Source organism: Phascolarctos cinereus, unplaced genomic scaffold, assembly GCF_003287225.1.
Source record: "Phascolarctos cinereus isolate Bilbo 61053 unplaced genomic scaffold, phaCin_HiC Scaffold_4;HRSCAF=312, whole genome shotgun sequence".
NCBI classification, from domain to species: Eukaryota; Metazoa; Chordata; class Mammalia; order Diprotodontia; family Phascolarctidae; genus Phascolarctos; species Phascolarctos cinereus.
Genome location: NW_027555847.1, coordinates 312,219,495 through 312,233,998, shown reverse-complemented (window position 1 = coordinate 312,233,998; position 14,504 = coordinate 312,219,495). Strand labels below are relative to the sequence as shown.

General features: G+C 37.3%; 1 protein-coding gene across 2 annotated transcripts in view; it reads right to left on the bottom strand.

Moving 5' to 3' along the window:
• Positions 1–14,504, bottom strand: part of MCCC2 (methylcrotonyl-CoA carboxylase subunit 2) — an 86,751-nt gene that overhangs the window by 61,698 nt on the left and 10,549 nt on the right. For both annotated transcript variants that reach the window (XM_078153151.1, XM_020998486.2), the window contains 4 exons: positions 11,034–11,118; positions 10,533–10,634; positions 8,013–8,140; positions 2,114–2,226 (listed from right to left, as the gene is read on the bottom strand). In XM_078153151.1, coding sequence (XP_078009277.1) covers positions 2,114–2,226; positions 8,013–8,140; positions 10,533–10,634; positions 11,034–11,118 — 428 coding nt within the window. The remainder of the gene's footprint in view (positions 1–2,113; positions 2,227–8,012; positions 8,141–10,532; positions 10,635–11,033; positions 11,119–14,504) is intronic.

Sequence of the window (14,504 nt, the reverse complement as noted above, 5' to 3'; positions counted from 1 at the left end):
AGATACTTTCTTCACAACAACTCTGTAACACAGTTATTACAACAGTGGTGAACCCACTTTACAGATGAAAAAACAGAGGCTCTGTCCCTAGTCACAGAGTCAGTGTGTCTGAGGTGCGTCTAAGGCAGGAATTGAGCCCAAGACTGACTTCAAGAAAACCATGCTCCAAACTGAGGCCTAGAAGAACTACTTCCGCCATTAAAAGGCCAAAGCTCATTTGTGGACAAAAAAAGCTCTCAGTGACATTCCAAAACACAGTGTTTTAAGTTCTATCTTAAAATCTGAGGTAGATTAATTCTGTCAGTCAACTAGTTGGACTGTTCAATCAATAAGCATTTGCTATGTGCCAAGCTGTATACTGGGCACACAAGTTTTGGACATGTTGACTTTAATATGTCTATGAGACATTCAGTATGAGTTACCCAATAGGCAGTTGGAGATGCAAGACTGGAGGTCAAAAAAGAAGTGAGGTCTAGATAAAGAGATCTAAGAATCATTGCTGTAGAGAAGATCACTGAATCCATGGGGAACTGATGAATTCACTAAGAGAAAGGGTATAGAAAAAGAAGAGATAACACGACCCAGACCAGAGCCTTGGCAAACACTCACAGCTAGTAGGCTCAACTGAGATGAAGATCCAGAAAAGAGAGACAGAGAAGGAGCAGTCAGAGAGGTAGGAGGAGAACCAGGAGAGAGTGGTGTCCTGAAAACCTCGAGAAAAGAGAATATCAATGAGGAGAAGGTGATCAAGAATGTCAAAGGCTGAAAAGAAGTCAAGGAGAACTGAGAAAAGATTATTAGACTGGAAAAGAGATCACTGGTAACTTCGGAGAGAACAATTTCAATTGAAGAGCTAGAAGGGACCTCAGAAGCCATCAAGTACAGCTCCTTTGTTTTACAGATAAGGCCTAAGAAGTCAAGATCACACAGGGCATAAGCACCAGAGGTGGGGTTTGAACAACCCCTGAGACCCCAGAGTCAGTGCTCTTTCCATTGTACCACATTTTAGTTCAATACTTACAAGGGGGAAAATGCTTGGGAGCTTTATACAGCTTACACTGACAATAAATACTTATTGACCTGAGGGACTAAAAATAATATGAAATATAATACATAGTCTCTCTAAGCTCAAGTCTCACATTAGCAAAGTCATATGAAGCACAAAATGTTAACTTTTCCAAGAAGCAATAGAGAGTTGAAACTCAGTACCTTTAGATTTTTAAATTTTTTAATTGCTCTTCTTTTTACCCCACTTTCAGTTCTAAATATATCCTTTCCCCCTCTTCTATTGAGAGAGCCATCCCCTTCTAATAAGGAATTTTAAAAAACAGGGAAAAAGCAGTTTTAGTGAAGCTAACCAACATTAGTATCTGAAAATGTTTTGTGACAGTATCTGACCTCTCCCGTAACTACCCACAGTCCTCTCCAATTGGTAACAAAAAGAAAGAGGTTTGGCATTACATTTTACTTGAGGGGAAAATGCCAGATCACTATTAAGCACTACTTGTCAAACAGGTTAACAAATTGTGTTATATAAATGCAATGGAACATTACTGAGAAATAAGAAATAACAAAAAAATTAGGAAATCAAAGAAACCTGGAAGTATCTGACAAAAATGATTCAGAATGAATGAGTAAAACCAGGGGAACAACTTACACAATGACCACAATTATGTCAAAGAAAACAAGTCTGAAAGATTTTAGTTAATAATGAAGCATGCCTCCCACTTCTCATCAGAGACATGATGGAGAATGAATGCAGAATGAGACACTCATTTTCCAACATGGACAGGATACTGATTTTTTTTGTTTGACTACATTTATTACAGTGGAGAGCTTCTACAGGGTTGGGGGGAAGCAGACAGGAATAATCAGTGAGTAGCAGAGATTAAAAAAAATCAATAAAATATTTTTAAATGTACAAAAGAAACCAAAAGTTTCAGAAGGGTACACATATAAGGCAATTCTGTTATTACCCTGTTAAATTAATACATACTTTTAAAAAACATACTCTATATAATAGTTCACAGTTTTACATACAATTCTTTTGTTCTTTACATGTTGAAAAGTTTGTTTATGATCATTAAGTTCATAATAAAAATAAGAAAATTACCTGTGAAATATTTCTAGAAGACATAATTGCTTGATTATAGAATGAGCGACCAAAGTGATCTCGATCTGGAAATACTTCTGCTTGTCGAGGTAAGTTTGCACCTCCCGAATCAACTAAAGATATAAGAGCATTGCAACAATATATTACAAAGATTACACATTATGATCAAGTGGGATTTATACCAGGATGTAGATATGGTTTAACATAAGTAAAACTATTAAAATGTAATTGATTATATCAATAATAAAAGTTTTTTTAAATCATACGATTATATCAATAGATGCAGAAAAAGTTTTTGATAAAGCACAATACTCATTTCTATTAAAAAACACTCACAAGTATTGATATAAATAGATCTTTTCTTAAATTGATTTAAAAAATCTATCTAAAACCATCAGCAAGCATTGTTTAATGGGGAAAAGCTAAAAGCCTTCTCAGTAAGATTAAGTGTGAAACAAGGATGCCACTGTCATCATTATTATTCAAGATTGTATTGGAAATCCTAGCAACAAAAGAAGAAAAAGAAATAGAAGGAATCAGAATAGGGGATGAGGTAATAAAACTCTTTTCGCAGATGATATGATTATATACTTGGAAAACACCACTCAACTAAAAATTAGTTGAAACAATTAATAATTTTAGCAAAGTAGCAGGATATAAAGTAAATCTACATAAATCATCAGCATTCCCACATATCACAAACAAAACCCTGTAAGAAGAGGTAGTTGGAGGTATCCCATTCAAAATAACTCTAGATAGTATAAAATACTTGGGAGTATACCTGCCAAAACAAACCCAGAAACTATATAAACAAAATTATTTTTTAAAAAAACACTTTTATACAAATAAAATCAGATTTAAATAACTGGAGAAATATTAATTGTTCATGGGTAGTCAGGGCCAATAAAAAAAAATGACAATTTTACCTCAACTAATTTATATATTCAAAGCCATCCCAATTAACCAAAACATTACTTTACTGAATTAGAAAAAAATAATAACACAATTCATTTGGAAGACAAAAAAATCAAGAACATCAAAGGAGCTAATGAAAAAACTGTAAAGGAAGGCGGTTTAGCAGATTTAAACTATATTATAAGGCAATAATTATCAAAACTATCTGGTACTGGCTAAGAAACAGAAATGTAGATAAATGGAACAGAGTAGACATACAATTTACAGTAGAAAATAAATATAGTAACCTGTATTCGACAAGTGTAAAGACTTAATATTTTGGCATAAGAATTCATTATTTGGTAAAAGTCATTGGGAAAACTGGAAAGTAGTACGGCAGAAACTGGGCATAGGTCAATATCTTACCCCATTTACCAAGATAACGTCAAAATGGATACATGACTTAGATAGAGAGAGAGAGATTACAAGAAAATTTGAAGAACATGAACATCTTACTTGCCAAACTTATGGGCAGGCAAACAATTTATGAATAAACAAGAGATAGAGATCAGAGTGAGATGTGAAATAGATAATTTCAACTACATTAAATTAAAAAGGATTTATAAAAAATAAAACAAATGTAGCCAAGATCAGAAGGAAAGCAGAAAATTGGGGGAAATTCTTTACAGACAGTTTCTTAGATAAAGGTCTCATATACCAAATATATAAAGAACTCTGTAAAATCTATAAGAATATAAGTCATTCTCCAAATGATAAATAAATACGGAAAGAAATAAGAGAAACATCCCTCCAGCAAGAAAACAGCTACATATACAGAGAACTGTTTAAGACATTAACATCACTTATCACCGGCACTCAAATCCCTCCATAATCTGAACCTCATCTACCTTCCAGCCAATCTGAAACTACTTGTCTTCCCAAATTCTTTTCTTCAGTGCCTGTTTCCACCTCTGGATTTTTGTTCATGCCAATCCCACCTAGAAAGTCATTTCCTTCCATTACCCATTCATCCTTCATGATCCAGCTCAAATCCCAACCAATACATCATCCTAAATACCCCATCCCAAGTTGATCTCTTCCCCCTCTGAATTGTTAAAGCACTTTTTGTCAGAATGAATCATCTGTCAATTGGTTTTTTTTACCTCTTTAACTGTTATGAATTATTAAATATTTTATTTCACTATTCACACACCCATATATTGTGTCTCCACCTTCATTGCAAGCTCTAAGAGGGCAAAGTCTATAGTCTACAAGTCTCTGTAATCCCCTACAGTACCCAGCATGAAGGTGCTTAGTAAATATTGGTTGATTTATTTTGATGTTTCAATTTGTAGGGAGAAAAAATGAAAAATGAGAATAGAATAACAAATTCTACTTGTACAAAGGAAAAAAATTCAAATGTTTAATATCCATGTAAATATATATTTGAACCACCTATGTAAATGAATAAAGACAAAATAAAAATAACTTTGTGCAACAACATGTTCAAGCAAGGCATAAAACAGGGAAATATGTGCTCACCCATGGTATTACACAGACTCAGAGAATTTCAGGATTGGAAAAAATCCACAGTGGCCATCTAGCCCAACCCATACCCAAAAAAAGAATCCTTATTACAATATAACCAGCAAGTCTTCATCCACTCTTTGTTTCAAGATCTCCAATGACAAAGAATTCATTACTGTCAAGACTGCCTACTCCACATTTGGATAACCCCAAACATTAGGAAATTTTTCCTGACATCCAGTCTCAATCTGCCTCTTTCCAGCTTCCACTCCCAGCTTTTAATTGTTCCTAGTTCTACCTTCTAAGGACAAACAGAACAAATCTAATCCTTCTTCCACATTATAATTCTTTTTTTTTTTTTCGGCTAGGCAATGGGGTTAAGTGACTTGCCCAGGGTCACACAGCTAGTATGCGTTATGTGTCTGAGGTCGGATTTGAACTCAGGTCCTCCTGAATCCAGGGCCGGTGCTCTATCCACTGCGCCATCTAGCTGCCCCCCACATTATAATTCTTCAGAAACATGAAGACAGTTATCATGTCCCCCTGAGCCTTCTCTTCTCCAAGCTAAACAACCCCATTCTATCAACTGATCCTCAGGTGGCATAGACTCGAGGCCTTACACCATCTTGTCTGCCTAACTCTGAACTTTCTCCAGTTATCAATGACCTTACTAAATTGTGGTTTCCCAAACCAAGTATAATACCAAAGATTTATCCTAGCCAGAGCACAGTAGTGGAAGATGTCCAGCAGAGTCCAAATCAAAATGAGATTCCCTACAAGTAATGAGAACCTTCAGATGCTCCTGTTTGTGGATAATATGCAGAACATATTAAGTCCCAGAATACTGCAGAGCCTCCTACATGAAACCCATAATCACTCACGAGTTTAGTCTAATTATCCACAAAGAAGAAAACAAGAATGCCTATGTCCAGACTAGGACATAATTGGATAGACAATCAATATAGCTGGTCCATCACTACCTTTTTCTTGGATAGATGCTATGAATGGACAATGAGCTGGGCCCAGGACTGAACAGGAAGAGAAGAACAGACTGAATAGCCTTTGGGAAAGTGTAGAGAGCTTTAAATGACCCCAAGTTGCTCCCTGAAACAGAAGCCCATCTTTTTTTAACATCACTGTTCTTCCAGTGATGCTGTGTGGTTCTATGTCATAGAATATATCAAGCACAGAAGAAACAGTCAGGGGATACCCAAAGGGTAACAGAGAGGCAAGAAAAAAGGAATAAAGGTTGTGACAAGAGAGAGGTATGAATGGAGAAAAAATGGGCCATTCAGAGCAAAAGCAGGAGATAACCAATGGGCAGAAAGAGGGTTTCATTCATATCCACAAAATATCAAAAGATCTAGAGGAAGGGCCTAAGTATAAGTAGACTAACCCCTTGTGGAGGATTTATGAGAGGGCATCACCTGTCCCACAGACTGTGCTGCACTCTACATCCTGGAGGGACTCTGCCCATCAATGAGACCAAAGATCAATCATCCATTTACTTTTTCATTCAACAAACATGAAATGCTTTCTATGTGCCAAAATATAAAGAATACAAAAACAAAAATGAAACGGGAAGGGGAGAGATGAGGAGAAATTTTGGAACTCAAAATCTTATGGAAGTGAATGTTGAAAACTAAAAATAAATACATAAACTGATTTCTTAAAGGGTGCATAGTGTAACTGATGCAGAGAGAAACATTAAAACACTATTTAAGTGCCAGTTATTATTATCAGGATGCAAGGGAAAGAGCGCTGGATTTGCAATGAAAGGACCAAGGTTCAAATCCTGGCTATGCCACTCACAGTACCAATTAGATCTTAGACAAATCACTTAACTTTATTGGGCCTCAGTTTCCATATCCACAAATTCAGAGTGGACCAAATGATTCCTAGGATCTCTTCCAGCTCTAAAATCTATGGTCCAATGACCCTACTGTCCTTTTATCTCCAAAGTTTCTACCTTTGCTCACAGAGTTGTGAGAAACTTCAAGGTACTGAAGAATGTAAATAACTAGACAACTTATTTCACCTGATTAAACCATCATCCTAGAAAGTAACCCTGATTCTAAAGGACAGTTGATCTAAAACTAGCCATTCTGTGGGAATGTTTATTTTTGTTTATACATATACACAGGCACTAACTATAGGCTTCTCAACAGAGGGATATCTGAAATGCCATTCCCTCCAACCTTGGTAATATTAATCATCTAACCTTATGATAGTGAGCAAAAGTCTGTCTCTGAGTGCTGGCCCTAGAGTAAGGAAGACCTGACCTCAAATCTGGCTTCAGATACTTATTAGCTGTGTGACCCTGGGCAAGTCACTTTTGTTTGCCTCCGTTTTCTCAAATGTAAAATGGATATAAAAGCACCTATCTGCTACAGCTGGTGTGAGGAGCAAATGAGGTAATATTGGTAAAGGACTTGGCACATAGTAGGTACTTACTTTCTAGCACCTTATTAGAAATCAGGATTCAGAAATGGGATCATCATAGAGAGGGGATGCAGTGCAGATTGAGGCACATTTTTCAAGGACATGGCCAGTCCAGAAATTTGTTTTGTTCGATGATACATGTTTGTAACAGAGATGTCTGTTTTTCTTACTTTCTCAATGGGGTGACGTGGAGGGGAGTGGGAAGAAGGGCAAAGGATGTGAGAAGAAGATAAGGCAGATTTTTGGGGAAAAAAATACAATGTAAGGTTAAGAAAAAAAGAATGGGATCATTATGCAAATACCTTCTGATGATGAAATAAATGATATGGCCAAACTAAACATATTGTTTAATCAAGTTTTAATACTAAAATCTTAGGCTGGTCAAGCATTCAGATCAGGGTTTCTTAACCTGGGATCCATGACCTTTTTTTAATATTTTGGTAATTATATTTCAATACAATTGGTTTCCTTTGTAATTCTATGTATTTTAAAACAATTTTCTGAGAAGGGATCCACAAAACACCTGATCTGGATTTTAATAGTGTGCATTTTCAATAATCTAAGTAGATTAGGAGCAAAAATCTCATTAGGACTTTAAGAACATTAGCTAGTAGAAGGTCAATGACTTCATCCATTCGCTTAACAATCACTGAATGAGTACCTACCACACACAAGGCATCGTGCTAGATTTTGTTAGGAATATAAAGAAAAATATGACCCAACTCCCTGCCTTCGTGAAGCGTCAGGGGGCAGATGAGAAATGTACACAAATAACTATAAAATAATATGGAAGTAGAATAAAGGATGCTATGTTAGAGTAAAGGAAAGTCAAATTACTTTCAGCTGAGTGTGGGGGAAGGAAGAAATCAGAGAAGTCTTTGTGGAGGAACAGATTCAGCAAGCCCCACACTGTCAAGGGCCACTGCTCCAGAAATCCCCTAGGTCATCATCCCGGTATGTAGGCTTTTTCATCAGAACCTTTTTTTCATTTATATTTCTGAGTATTATTTAAATGATGTCACTTTTGCTGACTTACCTAAATACACGCAGGGGAGCCTATTTGCCAAGGCAATTTCCTGGGCCCGTAAGTGTTTTTTCAATGTCACTGGGAAATAGGTCCCACCTTTGACAGTTGCATCATTGGCAATAATTACGCATTCCACTCTGAAAGGCATAATGTGAACAGAACGTGAAAGGTTTCTGTAAAATTAAAGGCCAATTTCACTTTATCATTACCAATCATCCCGCCACAGCTGTCTATTTCAATTCATTCTGTATGAAGTGCCTCTGCACAGCACCCCCCACCCCCTGCGCTCCCCTCTACGACCTGTAATGGCATATTTATTCTATTTATAGTTATAGAGGTACATATCTCCTCCAACAGAACAGAAGCTCCTTGATAACAGGGGTTGTTCCCTTCTCAGTATGTCTATCACCAACATCTAGCACAGAGTTTCTGGGTACTTAATCAATTTATCAATTAGGCCAGCCAGCAATCAATACATTGATGGTCAGTGGTTTCTTTCAGTAACCAAAGATGACCAATGGAAAGCCTGAAAGCCTTCAATACCTTTTGAAAAGGAATTCTCCTGACAAGTGGAAATCAGCCATGATGGGTGGACATTTAATGAGGAGGTGGGCTAGAAGTCTTCAGCTCTTCCTGCTGAGACCATGGTTTGATTATGAGACTCAGCCACCTCCAGCAATCTGGGCAGGGGAAGTTATTTTCATCCAGACCTCTCTGGCTGGTTTTCTCCTTCGTGAGCTGGGTCACCCTAAACTCAAATGGAGGGGTATAAGGACAGGGGCTCCTTTCCCCTGTTCTCACCCTGACTGGATTTTATTTACAATCTAAGTAAAAATTAGGTCTCCTAGTTGGTTGGGATCCTATCCAAGACTGAAGAGTATGTTTCCTTGAGGGCTGGGATAATCTCATCAATCAGTCATGTTCTTCAGAGACTGACTTTTTACTTTTTACATCAATTTAATAATTGGTTATCAATATAATAGTAAAACAATAATTTCTCTCATTTGTTATATAAGACTAGAGCTTATGAGAGACTAATGCTGAATTATATGTAGATCTCGGAGTTATCTGCATAGAAACAATAATGAAATCCATAGGAACAGACAAGGTTACTAAGTAAAAGAGTATAAAGAGAAAAGAAGGCCCAGAGGAGAGCCCTGAGCTACAGCCGGGGTGGGGGAGGGGGAGGAAGAGGCGGGAAGAGATGGAAATTATACGAATTATGAAATAGCAAACAAGACTGAGAAGGAACCCACAGACAGTTAGGAAGAGAACCAAGAAAGAATAGTGCTGCAAAAATTTTAAGAGGAGTATCCAGTAAGAGAGGGTAGTGCAACACATCAAATGCTGCAGTGACCTAGAGAAGGCCTAGAATCTGATCAACCACCAGATATGGCAATTAAGAGATCACTGGTGACTTTGGAGAAAGCAGTTTCTATTGAGGGATGAAGTTGGAAGCCAGACTGAGAAGGGATGAGAGAAGAGAAAGTGGCAACAATGACGGCAGATAGCTTTTCCCAGAAGTTAGCTATGAAAGGGAGGAGAGATCTAGGAGTTTAGCTCTATTGAGGGTTCTTTAAGGATGGAGGACACTCAAGTATGATTATAGGCCCCAGGGAAGAAGACAGCAGACAAGGAGAGATTGAAGATCATAGAAAGAAAGAGGTCATCTGTAAGACAGGTCAGCAGGGGACAGGATGAAGGGTACATCAATCAATCAACAAACATTTATTAAGTGGCTACTATGTGCCAGGACACTATACCAAGTGCTAGGGATATAAATACCAAATTAAGACAGTTAATGCCCTCAAGGGGCTTACATTCCTATTGGGGGATACAACCTATTTGCAGCTATATAAACACAAAATCTATACAAAATAAGCAGTGATTATGCTATGGTAGAGACTAACAACTAGGGGGACTCAGGAGTGTCCTCTTTAATAAGGGTGGCACTTGGCCAGAGCCCTGACAGGAGCCAGGGTTCCAAACAGTAGCAGTAACAAAAGTAGAGCACTCTAGGGATGGTAGTAGCAGAAGACAGAATGTCATATATGGGGAACAGAGAGCAGGCCAGTTTACCCCAAGCGTGGAAGTCTGAACAGGAATAATGTGTAATCATCCTAGAACTAAAGAATGAAGCAGGCAGTATAGGAGTTTGCATTTTATCCTAAAGGAGACAAGGAGCCACTGAAGATTCCTGAGCAGCAGAGTGACCTCATCAGTCCTGTATTTCAGGAACAGCAATTTGGCAGCTGTGCAGGATAGAGTAGAGAGGTGAGAGGTGAGAGGTTGAATGCAGAGGTTGAATATATCTGGTCTTCCACTGCTAATTCAGACTAGATAGAAAGGAAACAGGAATTTGGAAATAGAGAATTTAGATGGATTAAATTAAACCCTCTCTACAAAGAATCTCTAATCAACATAAATTCTGCAAACCTAACACAGAAAGGAAAGTCCTAGACATCTTGGCCACATGAAAAGTCTTTTTCCATGATGAGCTGCATAGCAGAAGATATGTAAGGTCCTTACCCTGACACTCGGCCAATGCCTGTAATAATTCCCCCTGCTGGGACCTCTTCATTAGGATACAATTGGTAACCTGCAAACTGGGAAAACTCCAGGAATGGAGATCTGCAGAGAGGAAAAAGATATTATGTAAACTAATGTCATTAAACAAAGCTAACATATTAAAAAAATTTTCTCAACATAAAAGGTATTTTTTTCTTTATTGCCAATCTTCAAATGTATGCCTTTAGTACGTTGTGAAGAAATTTCCAAATGAAAATCAAAAATTACAATTTTATTGATTAAAAAACAATTGTAAGAAATGAAATTCCACTATAATTAGTCAGGTAATCAATAAACATTTATTAAGTGCCAATTATGTGCTAGGAAATGCACTTAGTGCTGAGGATGCAGAGAATGGCAAAAGACAGTCCTTGTTCTTAATTATTGCACAAGGCTACCCATTTCTAATAACAGTATGAATGAGGAGAGTTGTTCTGCATTGGCACTTAAAAATATACCAACCCTGGATCTAGGAGTCTGTCAATTCTTTCTCTAGGGAGCAGTTTTCCTCTTGATATGTGAAGTTTCCGTGCCTTCTCACTACCTCCTATGACAATTAAATGATTTCATTAGCATTACAATAATAACTGCCATTTATATAGTTCTTTAAGGTATGCAAAACATTCATATACATTTTCATTTGACCTTCCTCACTCCTCTATGAAACAAGTACTACAGGTAATGCTCTCTTTTTACAAATGAGAAAAACGAGGCGAAGCTTAAAGATTTTAAAGTGATTTGCCCACGGTAACACAGCCAGAGTCAGATGGAAATGGAACTCAAATCTTCCTGATGCCAAGTCCAACATCCTGCCCCTTGTGCTTCTATGCTGTCCTACAACAAAGCAGATACTGCAGGCTATTATCTATATTTAACGTAGTACTAAATAAACAGGTTACCACTTTAGATAAAAGCCTAATGACTCTTTTTAAAAGCTTAAGATATCACTTAAGGAGGCAGTTGATTCTTGCAACTATTTCTTTTGATTATAAGCTACTGACTTCTGAAAATTAACTGCAACCTCTCCACTATATGGAAAATCATGTTTTCCAACATATTTTTCACCTTCTTCTCCTATACACCTTTGCACTGAAATCACAGAGTATTGAATATATCACAATTCCTTGCACACAGTAGGCATTTTTGCTAAATGCTTATTAAATGAACAAATTTTCTTAGTGATCAAAGAATTTACTATCATTCTTCCAACACCAAGTCTCACAACCTCAGACAGACACTCTCACCTCCCATATCCAATCATTTGTTAAGTCTTGTTGAGTCTACCACCATAACTTCTCTTGTATCCATCCCCTTTTCTCCACTCACAGATACTACCCGATTTCAGACTCTCATCACCTTCTCACCTGGACTATTATAAAAAAGTTTCACTGCCTCAAATCTCATCCCCCCTCTATTCAACTACCAAAGCAATATTCCTAAAGCACAGATCCATGTCACTCCACAATTCAAGAAACTTCAGCTGTTCTCTCATGCCTGTAAGATCCAACATAATCTCCTCTATCTGGCATGAAAGCCTTTTATAAAAGGCTCTCAGCCTGTCTTTTTTAGATATATTGCCCGTTATTCCATACACTGTATATTGTCCCATTCAATGGGCCTATGTGCTATTGGCAGGACCTGAAATTCCATCCCTCTTGTCTGTGTCACTGGAATACAAGACCATTCACCATTCCTGGAAGTCTTCCCTCCTCAGCCCAGCCTCCACAAATCCTTCCATTCCTCTGAAGCTCAGCTCAAGGGCCACATCCTACACAAGAGCCTTGCCCGATCTCTTCACATTTTCAGGGCCTTATGCCCATTGCTCTATTTGTTTGTATATAGTTTGTATTGGTTGATCTATGTAAACAAGGTTTTTCTCCAAAAAATGTAAACTCCTTGAGAGAGCACAGTGCCTCCCACATAGTAGGCATTTTTGCTAAATGCTTATTGAATGAACAAATTTTTTTTGAGATCAAAGAATTCACTGTTAAGGAGCCAACCTACATGTGATAAGACTCTGTATTTAATATAGACTGGTCCTCAGAAAGCAGACGTAATCTGTTATTAGGGCCATACTCAAAGTTTTGGTAGCACTGTAAAAAATGCCAAAATCTGCATTCTGCTGGCACAGTCTTTGAGAACCCTAGGTTACCTCCATACCATGGTAAGGTATTATGATGGGACTCTGTGAAGGCAATGTATATAGGTGATGCTTAATAAATGTTTGCTGACCGAATGACTGGGCAGATATATTTCTTTTAAGCCTAAACTTTCTTCAGTGGAATTAGGTAGCAGATCTAAAGAATCACTAGCCTTCTTAAACTGTGAACTTCATAAAGGTCAAAGTATATGGTATGGCTAGAGTCCACTAAAAAAAGAGTTCTCTTTCAGAAGATAACCAGAATTTTTTTGGTCTACCTACAACTATACTACTGATACATAAAATGGTAATTCAGCATTCAATAAGCATTAACATATGTGCAGCATTGTAGTAAATGAAATTAAATAGCACATTTAGTTCTAGTACTTAGGGTTTTATTAATAATAAAACTACAAATAGTTCCTTATTCTTCCCGAACAAATGATTAAGTCTCCAAAAAGCAATATTAAAGGCTGAAACATAAGATAATTTGAAGACTGTAAAATTCAAAGGAAATCGGAAACAAAGGCAGAAATGACACAGTTGGGGAGGAGAAGTAAAGGAGAGAGAGGAAGGGAACAAAAGGTGAGGGAAAGTTAGCTATTCTTCACAATCCTTTCCACTTAACAAGCCTTCCTATCAACAAAAACATTTTATTTCATTATTCTAAGGTGACACCTTGAAATCCTGATATTTCTAATTCTTCTTTATTTTCTTAACAAAAAATTTAAAGGAAAAGTGTTTTACTTTGAAATTAGAAAACTCAAGCACTGCAATAATAGAAAAAGGGGCAGGGTGCGGGGGAAGGAGGCCAAAACAAATTACACTCTCATCTCTCATTTCACATGGGTATACAAAGAAAAATGCAAAGTAAAATACAAAACGGTAGGAACATAGTAGGAACCCCACTACCCCACCAAACCCCCCACAAAAAATTGACAAATCAGAATTATTCTAAGGCCGTTAACTGTACCAGCAATAGACAAAATTGTAAAGTAGGTAAAATGTATCTCTCTTCCGTCTTTTGGTGTCCACCTGGCAAGCAACCAAGACAATTCTCATCTAGTATTGCAGAATTCCTCCACCCATCTTTGTCATGCCTAAGTCTGCTCTCCCCACAAATACTCCATGCTCCTGCCCAAAAGACCAAATAACAAGGAAAAACTATGAATAGGTTAATGGGTTAGTGATCCATTCTAAGTAACCAACAGGGTTTTTTTGGAGACCATGACTTATTCCAAACAATAGATTATAAAAGTATAGCCCTTGAGCTAGAAGTTCCCTTAGAGGTTATCTAGTCTAACACTCTCATTTTACACATGAAAGAACAGAGACCTGGAGAGGAATGATTTGCCCAAAGGAACACAAGTAATTAAACCCAGATCCTCCAACCAATAGCATTCTTTCCAGTACAACACAATGCTTATAAGGACTTTTATGAGGCTAGTTGAAGAACCTAGCAAACTAAAGAGGCAGACAGATACCCCTTCAAATTATATAATGAAATACACCTCTAACCCTACCTAGGAATAGTCCAGATTTTTAAAAAATTATAATTTCTTTTCTGACCAATAAACTAATCAACAAGCATTTATCAAGTACCCACTAGAAAGTAAATTTCTTTGGAATAAAGATTGTTTCACTAATTGTATTTGTATCCCCAGCATCTAGCACAGTACCTGGCATACAGCAGGCACTTAAATGCTTACTGATTAACTCACAGACTGATACAGTATGCCAGGCACTGTAAGTAAAGCACTGGGGATAAAAAAAAAATCAAAAATAGTTTCTGC